A 23,073-nucleotide genomic window follows, 5' to 3' on the forward strand; every position below is an offset into this window, starting at 1 on the left:
CAAAGTGTATGGCAGTTAGAGATCCCACCCTAGACGTAATCGATATCCAGACACACGCTACTCCAGATGAAATAAAGAAATGGACTGAATTAGGAGGGATTCAGACAGATCAAGGTTGGATGACGAAGGGAAAATCTACATGGTTTCTCCCTGACTCTATGGTTCAAGTCATGATTAATACAGCACATAGTCCGGCACATCTAGGAGAGAAAGCGATGTTAGACAGTTTACAAAACCTCTGGAGCAACAAACACTTACGAGCAGCAGCAAAACAGAAAGTGCGTACTTGCATGATCTGTTGTCAGTTCAATCCAGGTAAAAGCGTCCCTGTAGAGCAAGGTGGATTTCATCCTCCCGATCACCCTTTTGAAGTCCTCCAGATGGATTATATCCAGATGAACAGTTGTCGAGGATTCAAGTATGTCCTTGTAATTGTTTGTGCTCTGTCCCGTTGGACCGAAGCATACCCAGTTCCAGACTATACTGCTCCGACCACTGCCCGGCAGTTGGTTCGTGAATTCTTCCCACGGTACGGATTGCCTCGTGTCGTGTATTCAGATAACGGACAGCCATTCTCATCCGAGTTGATGAAACAGGTTTCCCTTTTGCTAGGATATCAGTGGAAGTTCCACTGTGTCCGACACCCCGAAGCAGCAGGCCTTGTAGAAAGGCATAACCAGACACTAAAAATCCGCCTTGCAAAGATATGTCAGGAGAAAGGGGTCGACTGGATAGTCGCCCTGCCTGTGGCACTATTCTACATGAGGATGGTCGCCCACTCGAGATCAGGGCTATCCCCGTACGAAGTGGTCTTTGGCAGACCACCGAATATGTGGGGGACGCCCATTCCGAAGAAAATCACTGATGTTGATTGTAATATGTTGACAGATTACCTTGCATCCTTGATGTCTGCACTCCAATCATGTCGTTCACAGGTTGCCGCAGTCTTCCCTGACAACACTGATGTAAAGCCGCACGAGGTCCGTCCTGGGGACCTAGTATTGGTCCGAAATTTCGACAGGAAGAGTCCGCTGGAGCCCCGCTGGAAATGTCCGAAGACCGTCCTTCTCACCACGAGGACCGCCGTGAAGATTGAGGGGAGAAAGGGGTGGGTCCACACGAGTCATGTGAAAAAATTTTGTGGACTGAAACCTGATCGAGACTCGTCCACCCCCACCAAAGACTGTGTTGAGAAAAAAGACTTTACTGTATCCGAACGAGAAAAAACTCCCCAAGAAGAGTACCGTATGAAACTCCGATCTAGCAAGTCAGACAGTTTAATTGTTTAAGTCCTCCCCTAGGTGAATCGGTTAAATAGTTTCTGACATGTATCCCCTAGATCGAGATAGAGAGAGAGAGAGACAAGTTAAAAAAGGTGCATATTGTAAATCACTCCGTAGTCACTGTATAGTGACCCTATTAATCATGTTCATTTTAAGTATTTTAGTTATTGTTGCCAGCTTTCTGCTACCTATCTACTGGCCTATTTTCAAGCGTGAACAGTCTGTTTACAATGTCTCTGCTGAACACACTTTTAGTGAATTACCTGCACACGAACTCTCTTACAGACTTGCGCTGCGCAACAATACATTCATTAGTATGTTACATCACTCCCATCAGACTAATAATGCTACAGACTGCTGGATATGTGGCCGACTCCCTCCCTACCAGAACTACAAGGGAGCTCTGCCCCTCTTTCCGTACCCGTTCACTCACAATGGCTCCTGTGGGGCATGGTTTAAAATAATTAATTCCTTAGATCCTGATATTGCTGTTTTCGATGGGGGCTGGGTTTGGGGAAACCTGAACTTAGTTCTGCTCAACGTCTGTTACCCTGATAAAGAGGGACTCCCCACTCGAATAGGAACTGATCTAGAAAATGAAGTATATGGATTAGGTAATTACACAATTAGCCTTATGATTCTTACTGTAGAATCCGAAGCTGCACCAGTTCTGCCCCATATGCTAGTATTACCAGTCACTGGTGAATTATGTGTCCGAAAGAAAGGTTCAGTACACTTAGGTCATAGTAAATGCACTACTGTGGTCGAATTCAGTGATCATGGTAAATCGTCCTTTAAAGCTACTCGTCATTCCTATTTTGTTTGTGGTCATACCGCATACATACGTTTACCTCCAGATTGGGATGGTACCTGTTATATTGCATTCCTTCTGCCACCTGTTTTTCTAGCTCCCCCTGATTACCATAGAAATACAAATCTAGTAAAGAATAGACCCAAAAGAGATATCCCGCTTGTTGACTACACAGAAACGGCATGGGAACAGTACACTGATTTTAATAAGGGATTCTTTTTCTTCTTAGGACCTGTCCAAAACAGTAAACTAATACGTAGATTAACTAGAACACTTGAAGCTGTAGTACATGAAACTGCCTCCGCCTTAGGTAACTTAACAGAGGAGCAATCTGCTATACGGGTTGTTGTCCTTCAAAATCGTCTTGTTATTGACGTCATCTTGGCAGATAGAGGTGGAGCCTGTAAGGTCATCGGGTCAAGTTGCTGCGTTTTCATCCCACAAAATGCGCCATCTGTCTATCAAGCTATTACCCGTCTGCATAAAATTGCAAATCAGATACATCAGAATCCAGGCACCTGGACTTGGTCCGGTTGGTTCTGGACAACGTTAACTGCCTGGGGATGGAAGGTCCTATCCTTCCTAGGTTTCGGCCTTGTCATAGTATTCAGCTGCTGCCTGTGCCTACAGTGTGGGCCGGCGATATGTGGACTGTGTGCCACATCATGCATTGAACATTCCAGTTTCCTCTCAAATCGTCAAAGAAAGAAAGATGAGCAAATGATGTTGCAAGAACAAACTGATCAATTTATGATGATCAATATATCATGAAGGGTCCGTAGGGAACAAGGAGGGAATGAGGAAATATACATTTTATGGTCAAGATGTGTTCCCTAGCGCGTACCCCACCGTCTCCATGTACGAGTTAAAGTGCATGTAACTTCCCTCCTGTATCAGCTATGAAGACGCAAATACATTTGCGTCCAACGTTAACATGTCCTCTTTCAGACCCACCATGAATGGGTTGAATGGTCCATTCCTAAGTATGCTATGCCAACGTCTTTTTGTAGTGTACTTCTACGTTTTTCAGCTCTAGCTGAGTAGGCCCTGAATTTCTGCCACCGAGCCTCTTTTCTGGCTTCTGACTCCAAGGGCCTCTGCCCAGGCTGCCTCTGTACCAGTGAACTCTGACTTACTTCTAGCGCGGCCCCTCGCGCTCAGCTCAGCCTGTTGCCTGCCAAGATTGACTATAACCTTCGAGTTATCTGTTCCGCTCCCCGAAAATACATTCCTGCCTGCTAGTTTCAGTAAACATTCCCCTCAGCTGCAGAGCCAAAGGGCCGGCCTGTCTCTGTGCAAGTAATCCAAGTAATTCATAGCCCTTGTTGCCATGCTCCCATGGAAGGCCCATGCCCCCACGCTTCTCATACAGACACCCAGGCGCTTATACACGCACTTACAGCAAGTATAGAATAGCTTCTGCCCTAGAGACCTTTCCGCCCAGATAGTCCAGTTCCTAAAACATGAGATATCAGATATGATAGAAGCACAAGTTGATCTGACATGCCAGACTTCTGTCTCTTTCCGTCAGTGTAAATGTCAAGTCCCCATGCACCCTCTAGTCTCACGTGCACCACACGTCATGCAGCTGCGCGCGCATCCAAGTTTCCGATTTCTGCTGACATTGCAACATTTCTGTTAGTACCACCCCTTTCGTGACACCTACCTGTGACGTTTCTAGAACACACCTCCAGTTACACCTCTAGTTCACGCCTCTTGATTACGCACTTGTAACACGTGTATACTGTTATCTTGTCTTCTCTCAGCTGTTACGCCTCCTGCACTGTTGCTTATGGCATGAATTAAGTATATAAGCTATGTACTGTTAATAAAATGTAGCGCTCTATCCCTTCTGACACCCCTGTGGTGGTCAGAACATGATATCCTGGTCACGACCATTCCTTTTTAAGGAATAAAACCCCTAAGAACTCTAACACCACGGACTCTGTCTTTTTCTTCCGATCTGAGTTATTATTGATTAAGCACTTACCTGCATAGAAATTAAGAGAGTAAATTAATTATTTACGTCAATGGAACGCGAATAACGGATCCCCAAGGCATTGTGGATAATTTTGCAGAATATTTTCGTATAGTTTATACCTCAGTCACGGGACGGCCGGAAGAGGACTCTCACTTACTGTTGCGAGATATCCGACTTCCAGGCCTGACTAAGGAAGATCGTGACTTTATGGATAGTGCTCTCACCATGGATGAAGTGGCCCTTGCAGTGCGCTCCTTGAACTCTGGTAAGGCACAGGGTCCTAATGGGCTTCCGATTGAGCTGTATAAACTTAAACCCGATAGGATTGCCTCTTATCTTCGAGGTATGTTTGTGGAGGCACGGGAAAAGGGAGTGCTGCCGTATGATCAAAGAGTGGCATCTATTGTAACTATTCATAAGGAGGGGAAATCGAAGACCAATTGTGCCTCTTATAGGCCTATTTCTTTACTGAATGCGGAGCCTAAGATTCTTGCTAAACTCTTATCCAATAGGCTTGTCAAGGTTATTAGCGGTCTGGTACATCCTGATCAATTGGGTTTCATTCTCCATAGAAATACGGCCTTAAATCTTCGCAGACTGCACGGGGTGTTGGCCAGAGCTCGCACTCTGAAGGAACAGGCTGTAATAGCATCGCTCGACGCAACAATGGCCTTTGACACGTTAGAATGGCCATATTTGTGGGCAGTTTTGACTAAGTTTGGATTTGGACCGGAGTTTATTGGTTGGGTGCGTCTGTTGTATACTGACCCTCTTACGTAGGTGGTAGTGAATAACAGGGTCTCGGCAATAATTTGTTTGGGGCGAGGCACCCGACAGGGGTGTGCGCTCTCTCCCCTTTTAATTTCATTGGCACTAGAACCGTTGGCGGCGTGGATCCGCTGGGAGCCGTCCATTCGAGGTATTTGATGGTCCCCTCAGGTGGAGGACAGGATCTCTTTGTATGCGAATGACATTCTGCTCTATTTAACTTCACCCAGAAAATCTTTGAATGTTGTCTGTGATGTTCTGGCCTCCTACGGTAGGAATTCGGGGCTCACTATAAATTGGGGGAACTCCTATTTGTTTGTGCTGAGTGGTGATGCCCCGATTCCTCCACGAAACTGCCCGATTCAAATCACCGCAGATGGGTTTACATATCTGGGAATCTTTATTTCATTGGATCCGCAGTCCGATACGAAAGAAACCTCCTCCCCCCTTTGGTTAGGTTGAAAAGTGACGCGAATAGTTGGAGGAAGCTTCCTCTCTCTCTGTTGGGGAGGGCTGCCCTTTTTAAAATGATGTCCCTACCTCGCTTTCTTTACGTCCTTCAGAACACTTTAGACTTGGTCACTGCCAGTTATTTCCGAGAGGTGGAGGGGATTCAGCGTAGTTTATTGTGGGAAGGTAGGCCTCGTATTGCCTTGGCCAAATTGACGTTACCGTTGTATGACGGTGATATCACCCTCCCCGACATCAGAAGGTATTATTGGGCTTCTCAATTGGCAGCTATAAACCAAGGTACTTATGGGCCAGGCTCGGACCCTGGATACGCCATGGACAGATGGCTACTTCCGGGTGGAAATTATAGTAGAGCTTTATATGCCAAATCGGCGGGGAAAAGTTTGACGGGACCTACTAAGGTGGCGGTGCGGATATGGCATGACGCCACTAGTTCTTTGGGGTGGAGAGGCCGCCTAACGCTGGCCACTCCACTATTTGACTCGGACAGACTCGGGAAGCTTTGGAACACGAAAGGCTTCGATAGATGGGACCTGATCAGGATCACTACAATTGGAGATATTTGGGCTAAGGGCAGGATTATTACACTCGCTGAATTACAAACAGAGTTTGAATTGAATGGAGCGGAGTATTTCCGCTATGCGCAAGTTCGACATGCGCTGCAGGCGGCAGTACCGGCAGGAGAGGAACTGCCCGAGGCCTCGCCGTTAGAGGATAGGATATTGGATGGGCATTTGCCAGATAGAACTATCTCCCTTATCTATAAAAAAAATTGATCAATCACAGAGCGGATCTCCTTGTAGAGGTGAGGAGCAAATGGATGGGAGATGGTATTGAACTGGATGACGAAGACTGGCAAACAGCCGTGTCATCCCCGAAGGAGGTAGCGATTCCGGCGCGATTGAGGCTAGTCCAATTGAAGATATTACACAGAGTATATGTCACAGGTCCACGCTTGGTCCGGATGGGGCTTTCAGACGACGATTTGTGCAGCCGAGGATGTGGGCAGGTGGGCACATTCTTTCATATCATCTGGGAATGTCGCTATATGGTGGATTACTGGAGTGCAATACATGATGTTATGCGAGAGGTGTTGGGGGTGCCGTTTTTACCAGAGGCGAGGAGATGTATCCCTAATATCTGGGAATCTACAGACCTAAATATAGCACAGACCAAGTGGGCCACCCTGGGGGCAATGGTAGTGAAAAGGAGTATAGCACAAAAGTGGGGTTCCGGAAGACCACCTACGCTTGAGGAATGGAAAGAGAGCATGGACTGGTCTACGTTTCGTGAGAAGACCGTATTCCAGGCCAGAGGCCGACCCCGTAAGTGGGTGACTGTTTGGGGGCAGTGGAAACGATACAAGGGTGAGATTTGTGTACCACCGGTTGACCCTCCTTTGGATATACTTGCATCCCCGTGACCCTTGTCTGTAACGGTATCTCGTCCCCCCCCCAATCCTCCTTTCCCTTCACATCCCCTCAAGTATATATGATCTGTTGTAATGATATGTGGAAATGTCTTACCTCTGTTCTATGCACTTTTTGGATGCCTTGTATTAATAAAAAAAGAAATATAAAAAAAAAAGAATCTAGTGATAGCCCAATACAGAGTGAGTATTGCAGCTCATCTTTCCCCACGCTTAAAACAAAGCACTTTTATCAGCATATTTTGGCCAGAGCCTGGCGCCCTTCCTGGGATCACTTCAGCCCCGAGGGTGGAGGGCGTTTGCCAGTTTGAAGGCCCCTGCCCTATACTCAAAAGAAAGAGGCATTGGCTGGTCACACACACGTCAATTTCGGTTACTTTGCCACCTGGCTCATGGTATGTACAAATGTACATGTATTTATATAGCGCAAATCACTGACCGAGGTCGGTATCTAAGCGCTTGCTTAGGTAACCCGTCCTGGTATTCCCCTGTGAGATAACTCCGGCAGGGTATCCACAAGGTGAAAGCCAGGCATCCCGCGCGAGGGGCCGTTGTGGAGATTAAGCAAGCTATTGCCCAGAGTCGCAGAGTGTGAACCCGGAGCGAGAATTATCGAGTCCGTGGAATTTTTAGCCCAAGACCCGCCAAGGCGGGGAATTGAACCCTGGTCCAGGGCCGATCTCAGCTTCCGGGTCTGCCGCCTTTAACCCCTGAGCCACACTTCTCCACTATAAAAGGGGGGTTATTTACTGTCCTGGAACCACACAAACTACATGGCTCCTGCCAACCTAATCCTCTAAAACAGTAAAAAACTGAGATAAAATTACCACCCTGGATGCAGTTTATACCGCCTCTGGCATAGCTTCCAAAGCCCTGAGGCAGCTGTGCCTACCTATACACCAGTACACACACAAGAGCCACTTACAGAGGCCAAGACCAACCATCGCAAGGCAGAGTGTTTTACACACAAAATGCTTCCTTTTGCCCATGTGGCACAACGTTTTCTACCAATACACACATCCACAACGTATCTTTTTTTTCTCCCACTGTAGAGATATCAGCTGGAGGTGGTACAGGGCAACCACTTTGTGCACCTGAACGAGCCGGAGAAGGTGTCCGGCCTGATTGGCAGATTCCTGCAGGATGAAGACAGTGGCAGTGCCAGCCAGTAATTAGCGACGTGGGTTCCAGGCTGCAAAAGTTCCAGCATCACGTGTCCAATCTCGATTTGAACTCTGTAAATCAGTATTCTCTCCAAATCGTAACCACCATTACACCACCAATGCCTCTATAAACTCACATTGTGATAAAACCACTGTTAAGCTATTGTTGACTTCAGACTGCTGCACCCTTCCCAATGCCCAGTTGTGGCTGCAACGGACAAACTACCCAGCATCACCAGTGTTGTATCTTAGCAACCTCTGCATCTGGTTGCCATCTCCGCTGGAATTCAGTTTGTGGCCACAACACTGCCTAGACGCAGCCTTTACGGCAGTTGCAGCAGAATGATCCACCACATGGTCCAGCTCTGGGAACTGCCACAGAAACAGTGTTGTAACCAGAAAGGACCAGTGTGGAGGGCAGTAGGATTTCAGAGAGCAGTGACCGTCAATGTGAAAAAAAAGTGCACCCAACAGTGCTGAAGTGGAGAACTTAGCACCATCTTTAAGCGCTAAATTGGCACCTCTTTCCAGTCTCACCATACATTTCCTAGGTGCCATTCCCACGTAATCCCTTAGGTCTAAAGCTTGGCAGAACTGGATACATTTGTTGTGATGCCAGTTGGGTGGGGCCACAACCACTGGAGGATATTATGTAGAATCTACCCCATCCAGAAAGATCTCTGGGTTCCAGAACCATGAAAGAGCCTTTGCTTCAGCATTTGGCTTAGAACGTTCTGGAGATGAAAAACACTAGATTGTCTTTATGTGATTCGGTGGTGATCTCACATTTCTTCATTGATAATATGTTGGGGATGATTGCGAACGTTCAGGTCTACTCAGACCTTAGTTTCTTCTAGAGGTGAGCAAGCCAGACAGTTTCTGGGAAGGGCACAACCTGGCACCAGGCTTGGTTGCAAGATTTAAAGCCTAAGCTCAGTTAGCAAATAGTTGTGACATGCTTGAGTGGTAGGAAGGGGGAGCAGTATGTTTGACACATTGGTGGTTATGGGCATAAGGTGACAAGCTGATGCCCCCGATAGTGGGGTAGTGCAGGCAGTCAACTATCACTGTGCAGATTTTGTCCCAGTGCTACCTTCTTTTTGTCGCAGTTTGTTGCAGTCTTACTCCTCTTCCTTGCTGTCTTTACTCCAGCATTTTTACTTCCCCTTTTTTCACTACTACACATCTCAAATGTCCTCTCCTTTGTCATGCACATCTCTTACTAGGCTGTCACCAATATCACTGGCCAACTTCCCCTGCCCTGTCTCTTCCTCCGCAGTCCCCGGTATTAAAATAGCTCACATTTCATTTAACAATGTTGCTTCAAATCGGAATTTCCAATGAGCTCCTCTAGCTATGTTCCTAAATGCTTATATCTGAAATAAACACGTTCGTTATAGATTCCTTACCTTAGAATTACCCCCAGGCATCAGACTGGATCTGTAAAGTTTGTTTCATCAGCAGTACCTATGCACGTCGGATGGTGACGTCTGTTGGCTCCTCGTTCGTCATCAGTGTCGCCAGGTTGACGTCGCAGCAGCTACTTAGATTCCGCCCTCGCGCACTGACGTCAGTTCTTTCTTTTTCTGCGCCAGCCAGCTCAGATCTGGGAAGAGCGGTACCTCAGTAATTTTTTGACTAACATTTTCTCGACTTTTGTCAACTTCTTCTTTTTTTTGAGTCTTCGACTCCTAAGGTGCACCTGGGATGCTCGGCCGGCTTCAAGCCATGCAGTTCCTGTCATCAGATGATGTAGGTGACGGATCCGCACCGCATGTGTCTATTTTGCCTGAAGGGCGACCACGACCCTAAGTCGAGCTCCAATTGCCGGTCCATGGCGCCGAAAGCTTTGCGGGAGCAGTCCCGAAAGCTGCTTGAGCACCAGCAGTCGGCTCCGTGCCGTTCGAAGTCCCGGTCGTGAGAGAGGTCGAGGGACCGGTCGCGGAGCCCCCATCATTTTGGCTCCAAGTCTTCAAAGTCTTCGCACTCGGGGTCATGTAAATCAAAGCATAAGAAGAAGTCGAAGAAGCATCGTCGCGCTTCGAATTCTCCTCGTCGGTCGGCTGACCCGACAAGGCACGCGGAGTTGACTCCGCTTTTCCCTCCCTTTCCGGGACCCCGAGCGACTCCCGCCCAGCTTCGTACGTTCTACGAATCGATGCACGCCATCTTTGGGCGTCCTGAACCCGCCAGCATGCCTTCAGGCCTCGCAGACTCGGTTGGGGCTCCGGCCCCGGCGCGGCAGGGCCCCCTTGGATCCAGGCCTGGATCCGGATTGACGCTGGTTGACCTCATTACGCCTCCATCAGCGCTGTTTCCTTCGGCACCACTACCACGTTCGACGCCAGTCGCCCCCCCGGCCGGCTTCGACCCCGGCCTTCATCCAGATGTGGACACGGAGCCACGGATCCGGCGCCAGAGGGGTTTTCATGCCCCTGTTCACTCCTGGGGCCCCTTTTCAACCAGCGGATGAGGAGGAGGACTGGGAGGACTGGGAGGGGTCAGGTGACCCTCTAGCTGACCAGGAGAGTGAGCAGGACTGAAGAGAGCAACTGGGGGTGCCAGTAGTTCAGGCACCTCGCCTGACCTTGGCATGTTGTCTCCTCCTACCGTGGCTACGGAGGAGGGAGCGTCGTACGCAGTGGTGTTGCCTAGGGTGGCCGAGGGTCTCAACCTCAAGCTGTGGCGGTCAGGACTAACCTCCTGACAGAGGTGCTTCAACCGGCTGCGAGCTCTTCGGAGCCCTCGCTACCGTTTAATGATGCCCTCCCCGACATCCTTTCGGGTACTTGATCCAGGCCCAACACGGGGGCTCCCGTGGACAGGATGATTGCCACTGCCCGGCTCCGGGCCACCCCACTTTCCTTACCCCACACCCCACCCCAGGGAGCGTGGTGGTCCAAGCCTCCACTTCCAAAAGTGCCTTCCCTACCGCTTCACTGGAAAGGGAATCGAAGAAGCTGGACCATCTTGAAAAGAACATTTTCTCTTCCGCCAGCTTAGGACTGAGGTCCGTTAACACGGCATGTCTCTCGGGCCATTATTCACACTCAGTGTGGGATACGGTGGCGCAAGTGATGCCTCAGTGTCCAGAGGAGTCCCCGGCAGTGCACTCCCAGGCTGTCGCCACCGAGAGGGATGCAGTGAAGTGTGCGATACGTGTGGTCTGGACACCGCCGACTCTCTGGGCAGGACCATTTCAACGTCAGTAGTGCTTCGACGCTAAGCCTAGATGAGGTCGACTGGTTTTTCAGGGGTTGTCCAGAACACCTTGATGGGCATGCCCTTTGATGGGCGTCACGTTTTTGGCGACAAAGCAGACAATGCCCTAGTGCTTTTCACGGACTACGGCATGTCCTTGGGCCTCTCTACCCGCCCTACGCAGTCTGCTTTTCGGCCCTTTCGTAGCTGCGGGAGGGGTGCTCCGCTACGTCCCACCCAGAGCCACAGGCAGCAGCAAGTTACCCACCCTTCGCATGGGCTGGGACGTGGGAACCAACGCTGTGGTTCAGGGGCCAGCAGGTGGGCCAGTCCACCAACCACCCCTCAGCAGCAGCCTCCAAACCCTCCTAGTCCAACCTTTCAGGCCCATCAAACGCCAGTGGGCGACAGGATTCGCCATCCCCTCCCAAACTGGTGCATCATCACGTCGTACATTTGGGTTTTGCAAATAGTCCAAAGGGGCTACTCCCTTCCCTTTGAGACTACCCCTCCAGCCTTGCCACCACAATACCACAGCATGTCGGAGATCACCTGGCCCTTCTCCAGCAGGAAGTTTCGGCTCTCTTGGCCAAGGGAGCCATTGGGAGTGTTCCTGTCCCAGAAGTAGGTTGTTGTTGTTACTCCCACTACTTTCTGGTTCCTAAGAAGGACAAGGGCCTGCGTCCTATCTTGGATCTGAGGGACGTCAACTGCTTCCTCCGGAAGGAGAAGTTCAAGATGTTGACGCTGGCTCAGGTCTTGCCTGCCCTCGACCCGGAAGACTGGATGGTAACGTTGGACTTGCAGCACGCTTATTTTCACATCCCGTCCTGCCGACCCACCGGCGTTACCTACTGTCCACGGTAGGCCACAAGCATTTTAAGTTCACCGTGCTCCCCTTTTGCCTTACCAGCGCTCCTCGGGTGCTCACGAAGGTGATGGCGGTAGTCTCAGCTCATCTGCGCAGATCAGGGGTTTCAGTCTTCCCACCTCCAGACTAGGGTCGATCTCCTGCATTCGCTGGGGTTCTACATCAATGTGTCGAAGTCACACCTGATGCCTTCTCAGAAGCTCCTCTTCATCGGAGCGGTTCTGGAAACGACGCAGTTTCGGGTTTATCCTCCCGAACAGCGAGTCCGGGATATTCGGGCTATGATTCGATCTTGCAGCCTCTATCCTGGGTTTCGGTCAAAATGACTCTAAGGCTGCTGGGTCTCATGGCCCCCATCATCCTGTTGGTCGATCTTGCCAGGTGGCATATGCGGGCTCTGTAGTGGGACCTGAAGTTCCAGTGGGCGCAGCATCAGGGGAATCTGTCCGATTGCGTCCAGATCTTGGTGGGCACTGCTCATCAACTGCAGTAGTGGCTCACAAACCAGGATTGGGTCAATGGCAGATCCGTCTCCCTTCCCCAACCAGAACACACAGTGGTGACGGACGCATCCCTTCTGGGATGGAGCGGTCACATGGGAGAGGTCGAGATCAGGGTCTCTGGTCTCCGGCGGAGTCCGGGCTTCACATCAACCTTCTGGAGCTCCGGGGGATTCGGCTTGCACTAAAAGCATTCCTTCTCTCTGTCCGGGGAAGAGTAGTGCAGGTGTTCACGGACAACACCACCGCCATGCGGTACTGCAATAAACAGGGCGGGGTGGGGTCGTGGACCCTATGTCAGGAGGCCCTTCGCCTCTGGACGTGACTGGAACATCTGGGCATATTCCTGGCGGTTCAACACCTGGCCAGTTCCCTGAACGCTAGGGCGTACGAACTCAGCCGCAGGTGCATGATGGATCTTCTCCTCAGAGTGCTGAAGAAGATCAGGAGTGACCGGGCCCATGTCATTCTTGTGGCTCCGGATTGGGCATGAAGAGTCTGGTATCCCGAGCTGCTCAACATGGCCATTGATCCTCCGATCAGACTGCCTCTTCAGGAGGATCTTCTGTTGCAGCAGCAGGGGACAGTCCCCCATCCAAACCTGTCCAGTCTCCACCTCCTTGCGTGGAGTTTGAGCGGTGGTAGTTGACATCTTTCGGCCTGCCTCTCGTAGTTTGTGACGTAATCTTGGCAGCCAGGCGACCCTTCACTAAGACTGTAACAGCTGCCAGTGGAACAAGTTTGTGGCATTGTGCACAGCAAAGGCTGTGGATCCCCTTTCTGCCCCTCTTTCTGAAGTTCTCTTGTTCCTTCTTTCTTTAGCCCAGCAGGGCTAACTTTCAGCCATCTCTGCCTTCCTTCGGCTGCCAGATCAACCTATTTTCAAGTCCCAGGTAGTTAACAGTTTCTTAAAAGGCTTAACGCATCTCTTTCCTCTAATCCGTTCGTTATGCCTTAGTGGGACTTGAATCTTGTTCTTATCTATTTAATGTGTGCGCCCTTTGAGCCGCTTCATAACTGTCCTTTAAGACTCTTGACTCTTAAGACTGCTTTCCTGGTACCCATCTCTTCTGCTAGAAGGGTGAGTGAGCTCTAGGCCCTGTTTTCCAAACCTCCTTTCCTGTCTGTCCATCCGGACAAGGTGGTTCTCAGGACCTGTCCATCATTCCTTCCTAAGGTTGTCACTGCCTTCCACATCGGGCAGACTATTACTTTAACCACCTTCTTTCCGCCTCCGCATCCTCCGAAGGAGGAAGAGAGGCTCCACCGTCTAGCCTGAAAACGTGCGCTCTCTTTCCATCTGGATCGAACAAAACAGTTCCGGGTGGATGACCAATTGTTTGTTGCCTACGTGGGCGCTAAGAAAGGTCGGGCCGTACACAAATGCACCATTTCTCGTTGGGTCATTTTGTGTATTAAGGCATGCTATTCTCTGGCTAAAAAGGAGCCTCCAGTCGGGCTACGCGTCCATTTCACCAGGGCGATGGCAGCCACTACTGCCTTGGGAAGAGGAGTTCCTCTAAATGACATCTGTCAGGCGGCCACGTGGGCATAGCTGCACACGTTTACGAAACACTACTGCCTGGACTGCCAAGTCCAGAGAGACCACTTCTTTGGCTGTTCTGTTCTCCAGGACTTTCTGGTGTGATCTTAGTTCGCAGACCCACACCGGGCTGGGATTGCTGGGGTATCTATTCTAAGGTAAAGAATCTTTAACTAATGTGTTTCTTTCAGATGAACAAGTTACTAGCCTTCTATAATGATATATCTGTAAGAAACATTAGTTAGTTATAGATTCCTTACCGCCCCACCCATCCTCCCCGTTCTGCGAACTGATTTCTAGGGTTAAGGACATCCTTTCAGGGCCCTAGTGTTGTGCACCTATGGTCAGTGTCTTGCATGGCTCTGCATTTCTGGCGCGGAAAGTCGTGTACAGAACTGACATCAGCGCGCGTGGGTGGCGTATAAGTAGCTGCAGCGATGTCATAGCGGCGACCACGATGACGGACGCGAAGCCGACCGACGCCACCTTTCCGGCGTGCAGAGGTACTGCTGATGAAAAAACTTACCGGATCCAGTCTGACGCCTTGGAGTAATTCTAAGGTAAGGAATCTATAACTAACTAATGTTTCTTCCAGATATATCGTTACAAAGGTAAGTAACTTGTTCGATAAGAGAATCGTAATGAATTGTGATTCAAATTTTTAAAAAAACACAAATTCAGTGTCTTCCTTTTCCCATAGCCACTACTCAAGTACTGTCATTCCTTTTTTTGGGTCACAGTAAGGTGAAAACCATGCAGATTGTTTGAAGGACTGTCCTGCACCTAGCTAGTGTGGGACACCAAATGTCCTACCTTTTACTTGCTCTCGAGGAACCAAGGTGAGAAATTTACAAAGTTCATCAAAGACAAGACAAACCGGCAGTCCTGCCTAGCTAGATATCTCAGCGAGGTCCAGTGCCTTACAAAAGGGCAGCTTGCATTTACCTAGTGGGATATTGGGAGGGGCTGACGCACAGAAGAATGTGAGTAATTGCAGTGAGGAGGTCCTTAACCAGCAGGGTAGAGGGAATAAACCTAATGCCTTCACATTAGCTAGGAGTCAGCCTGTGGAAGTTTAATTTATTTTTGTTGTCTGGTGTTATCCAAGACCTTTTGATTTTAATTTATATGTATAATGCACTTACTTTTAGGTGATTTGAAGCAACCCTCTTCACCCATTGGTTTGTTATTATCTCATTCACATTTTAATTCCACCCACTGCAAAAAGGGGCAATGGTTCAGCCAACTTCAGCCATTGGCTACTTCATAGTGAGTGACAGCATTATCTGTTCTCAAGGAGCACATGCAAAGTAACTCCTTTAAGAGCAAGTAGTGTGAGCATTTTGAGATCAAACTATATATTGGCTTTTATCCTTTTTGTTTTCCACTGACGAGAGCTCAGTTGTTTCCTCAACAATAACATAACTATGTGCAGTTTATGGCAAACACCAAATTAGGACTCAAGTGGCTACTGCTTGCGGATCTTGTGGTTTTTGGGGGGGGGGGGGTTTAAGTGGGAAATGCGTCCTTGTTCAAAATTAACACAAACATTGATTTTCTGCTAAAATATAGCACCTAATGCAGGTTTTGCTTTTCGCGTTATTTATCAAAATAACGCATATGTAAGGAAACGTGCTAAACAGGACTCAGTGCATGTGCTATGACCCCTAAAATGCTATATGTTTGATAAGCTTATCTGCAATTTGCATGACCCGACTTACTTTTAAGTCCCTAGTACATGGTACCTGGGGTACCTAGGGCCTGCAGGTTGAGGTATGATGCAAGGTGCTATTGCCCAATATTCCACCTAGACTCTTCCACTAAATGAATGGGCAGTGTCCTACTGGAGAGGTTGGAATCTTGGGTAGTAGACAATCAGATTCTAACAGTCACCCAATCTGGCTTTAGAAGGGATGTGAGCACTGTGAAACTATGTATCAATCTCCATCTGTATTTATTATCAAAATCAGGGTAGTTCCTCTTCTGCCAGCTGGACACAAGCAGTAGAGCCAGGTGGCTAAGGTATGTGTCGCTGGAAGATCTGAAAATCAGATTTTGGTGCCCTCACACCTGTTAGAGTGTCAGGCTTCATCATTGGGCACTCCTCGTCTGGCCATTGCTGCAATGCCTTCCCGGCCTTCTTTATCAGAGATCTTTTGATCTGCAGATGCCGTAAAAATGAATGCAGGTGAAGGAATTAAGTGAGTTTAGTGAGTGAGTAGTGACTAAAATGGGCTCTGGTAAACTCGATTTTTTATTTATGAGAGCAAGGTACCAGGACTAATTCAAAACAGAGGTGCTATCTTGTGGTCTTCAGTTACCAGGATAGCTACTTGTCGAAAGTGGTCACTAGTATGGTGTGATCTATCTCCATCTGCTCATCAGCAAATACACCCTGCTGAAAGAGGGTCACATCTAACTATGTTTTGCTGATTTGAGCAGAGTGTTTGATTTGGTTAATCACGCCATGCTGTGGCAGTCACTGCCTAAGATGGGTGCCGCCACTGAGATTGTGACTTTTTTGTCACAGCTATATGCACAGCTAACATCAAGGGCACGTTACTGGTCAAGGGGAAAGTCACACCACTGTTTAAAATCACCAGAAGAATCCGCAAGGCTGTGTCCTTGCCACCCTTTACATTTTCGTTCTATATTAACGGGGTTGATGAGTTATTGCAGAAGATCAATTCAGACGCCACAAAAGTCCATCAACATCTAGCTCCGGTACTCCTATACGCAGATGATGCCTTTTTGATCTCTAGAACCGGTAATGGCATCTAGCTCTTGATCGACGATTTTACCACGTATATGGAGGACAAGGACATGAAAATCAATTTAAAGAAAACCTTCACCATGACGTGCGGGAAAAGGAGACCAAAAAAGAAAACCCATCATATCACGGGAGAAGCACTTGCTGCAGCAGAAATTGTTACATACCTTGCTGTGAATTTATCTAGCAATGGTAAATGAAGGACATGTGGAAGCAGCAAACCTGAAATGTATTAGAACCTCAGAAGCCCCCTTTAGGTTTGCATCTAAAATTGGTAACAAGTCCATACAGAGCTGCTGACCATAAACAGAAGTAAATGTATTACTAGTGTCAATTAAAGAGCCCCTCTGTGGGGCCTGACAAACTGTAAATTGTTGCAGACCCAGAAAAATCTTTCCCTATGTAGATTGTTAGCAGTGCCCTGTTCAACGTCCTCTTATATAGCTCCCAAGGATTTAGTGGTCCCCTATTTAGAGGATGGCTTGCAGACAGGTCCCATCACACTTTGCCACCATATATGGAGTAAAGATGGCACTAAATTCACCTTAGAGATGATAACAGATTTTCTAACTTTGGGACATAGACCAAGAATACCATGGCTGGGGGGCGTGGCCAAGTAGCGATCCAGTATGGCCGCGTAGAGCAGAGCTCCGCCGCCCGACTTTCCCCAATCACCTATCCGCCACACATATCTGTGCCATCTGAAGGAGGGAAGCAGCTTTGGAGGTTACACAGACGCTATCCCGCCCGCACCACCCCACCTCAGACACCCGGGGCCGTCGGTAAGGCGGTGTGCGCGACAAGGCCTACCTTCTGCCTTGGAGCAGGGACAAGCAGCGAAACGGGTAGCCTAGACGAGGCTCCACAGTGCTAGACGTTCCCCGCGCCGGTGCGGGGACTGGATCTGATCGCCGCATCTGGGGACGGCGCAAGGCCACGGGACCGGCAGCGCCCCGCAGGGGCCTCCCCAACACTAGAGCAGTAGAGAACGTGGTGAGGCCTGTCATTCGACCTGAAGCCAGGACCCACAGTGCGGCAAGGAGCCGGGGCGCGGCTCTGAGGTCCATGGGACTTCCCACACCTGCGCGAGGCCTGATCTTAATTACTGCCCCTGGAGCCTGTGAGCCACAAAATCATAGATCTTAACTTCTACATATCAATCAACCAGTACCTAAATGGCTTACCTATATGCCGTTTCATAGACTAAGAAATATCTCTAATTAATGGCTCCTGGTCCATATAGCTATCGTTTACAATTATGTTCATCATTTAGAGTTTTCTTCATAAGCCATTGACCCTTGTGGTATGTAACATATATTTATATATAATGGATACAAACCTCGACATTTGAATATTGCCAGATTTTCAGATCAGTGGGCAATTATTTAGTTACCTTAGGCCTTTGTATAAATAGTGAATTAAAATCGGAATGTTGACCCACTGTTAAGGTTCTTAAATTCAATAATGTAGCGTCGATTAGTAGCGCCATTTTAGAACAGTCGGAGTTAGCAAATCTGATGGCCGAGAGACCGTCATCTATTTCTATCAATTCTCGGTAGCGCAGATTTGTAGCGCCATCTTAGAACAGTCGTAGCTAGTAATAGCCGATGGCCCAGTGAACGTCATCTATGTTTACCATATTCTCAGTCCGCACCAATAGCCGATGACCGAGTGAACGTCATCTATGTTTACCATATTCTCAGTTCGCGCCAATATCGGGACCTTTAAAGGCGAGTCCTCTACACACGGTTTTCATCTCTATCCGTGGCAGATCAATGTGACGACTTATGCGTTTTTGGAGCAGCACCATCTTGCTGTCCGCCTGTTCCGTGTATCTAATAAGGTAAGGGTAAATGGAGATAGGGGTAGTTCTCATGTTCTCCACTAACAATATCCCGTTATCCCGTTTTTCTGTTAGTCAACTGCATTTGCAGAATAATTACCGCCCTGACATATTACCCTTATTATTTTTTCAGATATACTTTTATCTTTCTCCAAATCCTCCCTACCAAAAACAGGAACCCTCCTCGACATTATCCATACTGATACAAAAGGTATGTATTTGTCTCTATCCCCAGTGGCTATAAATTACTAGATGACAGCCACCCGACCCAACTTATACGGATATATTTTTACCTCTGTATATCCACTAATCGCCTGTTGTCCACTCCAACTGTTGTTGTATCATTGTACTGCAACTCTCTTTCTTTCTCAACAGTCACATTGGCCACATTATTTTCAAATCGTCGAATTTATCAACAATACTATAAGAAACCCGAATGAAATATCCTTTTGTGAAAACGAAAGGTATGTGTTTCGCTCTTTCCCTTGTTTTAGTGATAAACAACTTGTAAATACTCATACCATTGCACATCCGTTTTTGTGCAATCAATACCGACTTAGGTTTTTTGTCTCCAACTCCCCAGCTATTATCCAGCTACTTTACCTGACAACACTAGCTTCCATGACAAGAAACTTGCATCTTTATCACTAGAATTTTAGAGGTAATTATAACATTCCCCTTTTTCTTGGTCGTGTTTTCATCGCGTATTTATTACTCCATTCTCAAACAATGGATATTTGCATGCTAACAAAAGAGATAGTCCAAATCCTTATCATCTAGTCTCTCATGCTTGGGATCATTATGGCACTATTATTGCTGATATAATCTATCATTTATCAGCTGAACCCAATTCTGTCCAGGCGTCGGTCATCATCAGCCTAGTTAGGCAATTTATTGCGCGTTATAACAATCACCTAAAAAAAGAATTTAATAAATATGTGAAGTATAACATCAGGAATAATGGAATATCCTATACCTTTTCTCCTGTATCAGTTATGGCACCTTGTGTTCAAAGTGATCTCATCTTTTTCTTTTTTACTATATGTCCCCCCCTCCCTAATTTTACGTATTCATATTATCTTTTGATCAGGTATTAGCCTTTATCAAGTGGCTCTGACTATATAAGTATATGAAGATATCTACGACTGCTAGAATAATACATCAATGTAAGTGTATACTGTATATATGGGGGCGAATGCTATCCTTGCTTGAATAAGAATCCACTGTGTCAAGAAAAAGGTTCATATATACCTAGGGATAAATTTGAATGTACAAAACAGCTAAAATCAGCTAAAATCTTTGATAACTAAGTACTGTACAATGAGTTTATATATATCTGTCAATTATATGACATGAGATGACCAAATTAGTAACATGTAGATCTAGTGTGTTGTGAAGGTCAACGAAGATGCTATGCATAAATGTACTCGATATGTATAATCAATTGTGTAACTGTTAATTTAGTGATAGTTGAATAAACATGTTAACTAGTCGGATGGAGAAAAAAATATATAGTTTTATGTGACACATGTCTTTTTTTCTCTCTTTGTATATACATGTCTAGATTATCAGCAGAGACTCCTGAAGAAGGCAGTTTTTCTGCCGAAACGCGCGTCGAGTTGTCTCACAATTGTATTTCAATATTACTGAAGTAGATGAATGTATTGTTTTTTTACCATGTACATGATTTTTAGGAACTGTATTGCATTATGATATGTGTTGTTTGTTTTTAATGAACTGTATTTTTACTTGATCATATAGTTTGTCTTTCTATATGACTTTTACTTAACCCTTATTAAATATATTTTTGTATACAAGTTTAATTTTTTCGCTTTTCCTTTGCACCCACTGATTTATGTTAATTGGTCTCTCAACCTTGCTGATGTCCTAGGTTTTTACCCACATAAGCCACAAAAGGCGCGTCAGTTACCCAGCAGTGCCTCAGTGGTGAGGGAGGCCCAGTAACGACGCTCGCTGTGGGGGAAAGGGCCCAGAGGCGGCATTGCACAAGTGAGTGGGGCTGAGATTTGGTGAGTGGTGAGACATTTCTGTGGGGATCAGGGATAATTGCCTCCACTCCCTTCCCCCCGATGCAACCTGCTGTGATCACACACACTGTGGGGGATGAAGACAACTTGGCCGCCGCATAACTAACCAGGGTGCTCTGGCAGACATCTGAAAGGCACAGTGACCGTGTGGGCGGCGACTGGGGTGAGAGCCATCCTGTTTTTTACCACCGCTGGGCCAAGCGGATGCAGTGCGCTCCCCTAGTAGGTATCGTGAGCATAGCGCAGAGGGCCACTCCCGGCCAATGAGGAACAGTGCACTGGAACTGGTGGACCCTGCATCTTGAACCTGGGGCCTGGTCACTGCTTTCGTGGTTTTGCTATCTTGAGGTGGCTCCTCGGGGAAGACCTGGATTTGCGTTGCTCATTCCTGCATCTGAGCCATTGGGGTGGATGAGACCACTGGCTCTTTGACCGGTGAAGTGCGACCGGTGACTTGTGCAGACGCCCTCCCTGAAAGTGACCAGCTCAACAGACTGGAGCGGAGCGGGTCAAGGGCTCTGGTGCCCGGGGGCTCAAAGCGGCGCAAACCAACAAGCTAGACCCCTACACTGTCCCCAAAGACTCACAGCAAAGCTGAATATCTGGAGGGGCCTCCCAAGGTGGCACCGGAGAGGAAGAAAAGGAACTATCCCTAAAGGACGTCTTGGAGGCGATTACTGGAGTAAAAACGTCCCTTGAGCATAAGATGAACACCATGGCTATTGATGTGAATCTTATCAGGGCGGACTTGGGGAAGCTAAACGAAAAGGTCAAGCAGGCGGAGATCACCGCTGCAAGTCTGGTCGGCGACGTCTCCCAGCTCCAGGGAGAGGTTTGTGAACTACAGGAGTCCCGCAAACTCGTATATTTAAAACTTGATGACTACGAAGGCCGCCTGCGACGTGATAATCTCCGCATCCTGGGTGTTCCAGAAATATCAGAAGGTCAGTCCCCTGACCTATTTTTCGAGGACCTCATCCTGAAGCATCTTCAGCCCAAAGGCCTCAGCAAGTTCTTTGCCATTGAGTGGATGCATAGGGTCCCGGGCAGCAGTCCCAAACTGGGCGCTCCCCCGCAGCCGATCTTGCCAGGGTTCTGAACTTTTAGGACATAGACATCATCCTTCAGAACTCCAGGGCAGGGGCCCCACTCCGTTTTGAAAATGCAGACGTATCCTTTTTCCCAGACTTTACACAGAGGGTGCAAAAACAAAGGAGGACCTTCCTCTCTGTGAAACGAATGCTTCGAGAAAAAGGTCTGAAGTATGCAATGCTTTTCCCAGCACGCCTCCGAGTCGAGGCGGACAGGAGGGCCTGGTTCTTTGAGCGTCCGGAGGCAGTAGCGGACTGGATTGAGGATCGGGCAGGAAGGAGCCCGAGTGATCGCGCCAGAAGGGAGAGTGAGGACAGTCACCCAGCCTAAGGAGAGGTCTACAGTGACATTGGGCTCTGGGTTGAGTATGTTGGGCACGGGGCGGGAGAGAAGAGGGGGGGAGTGTTGGGTGGGAAATTCTTTTTGTGATTCTTTCCTATGGTGGTCCCCCCTTTTAGACCTTACACATCTAGTCTGATAAGGTGGTATTATTAATTGCCGGGGATAGGGAGGCGGGTGCTCTATTCCCCCCCCCCTTTTTTCTACTTTTAGTTTTCCTATGGCGACAGGCACTCTGCAAGTTTCTAATGGGCAGTTTCAGGCCCAGAGTGCAGGGAAGCGGGGAGGCGGGTTGTTGGGTTGGGGTGTTTTGTTTGGTTTTGGTTAAATTCAGTGTACCAGCAACATTTATAGTTATTTCAGCAGAGGAGTTTGCCCTACACTTTGCTGCTCCTGTGATGAGAGCAGAGATATTTCCTAATCTAGGGGTATCTCCGACCACTCGCCAGTCTGGCTCCACATGGTTCTTAACTATTAACCAGTGGGACGGGTGGCCCCCTTTAACCCGTGGTACTTAAGGGACCCCAACATTCGCAAAGCGCTCCTCACGGCAATAGATAACTACTTTATGGATAATGAACGGTCTGTTGATACCCGCATGTATTGTGGGAAGCCATTAAAACGGTGATCTGGGGTCAAGCCCTTTTCCTGATTTCCGGCAAGAAGAAAGATCGCCATAGGAAGATGGTGGCCATCGAGGCAGAACTCAGTCAACTAGAAGCTGACCTGGAATCGGAGGTCACGCCAGACAAACTCCACTATTTAAAACTCCGACAGCAGGAATACAGAGCACTGGCTACAGACCAGGCAAAGACCTGGGAAGAGCTGTGCAGGGGCAGATGTATGAATTGGGTGACAAGGCCGAAAAATTACTAGCATGGCTGGATAAGAAGGAGTGGGCTAGCCTTCTGGTCCCGGAACTCCGCGGGGAGGGAGGCGGACCTATTACAGACCCACAAG

The 23,073-nt window shown here is 48.1% G+C and overlaps 1 protein-coding gene across 4 annotated transcripts in view; it reads left to right on the top strand.

The window, feature by feature from the left end:
• Positions 1–20,448, top strand: part of LOC147748107 (serine hydrolase-like protein) — a 107,469-nt gene extending 87,021 nt beyond the window's left edge. The window contains exons 12-13 of one of the 4 annotated variants that reach the window (XM_086958764.1): positions 19,725–19,800; positions 20,199–20,418. In XM_086958764.1, the coding sequence (XP_086814890.1) occupies positions 19,725–19,751 (27 nt within the window). In that variant the 3' untranslated portion in view covers positions 19,752–19,800; positions 20,199–20,418. Of the gene's footprint in view, positions 1–7,795 lie in introns of all 4 variants that reach the window. The other 3 variants (XM_086958753.1, XM_086958760.1, XM_086958770.1) reach the window with 3 other exon arrangements.
• Positions 20,449–23,073: the final 2,625 nt, after the last annotated feature.

The sequence above is a fragment of the Lissotriton vulgaris genome, chromosome 1_1 (genome assembly GCF_964263255.1).
Source record: "Lissotriton vulgaris chromosome 1_1, aLisVul1.2, whole genome shotgun sequence".
NCBI lineage: Eukaryota > Metazoa > Chordata > Amphibia > Caudata > Salamandridae > Lissotriton > Lissotriton vulgaris.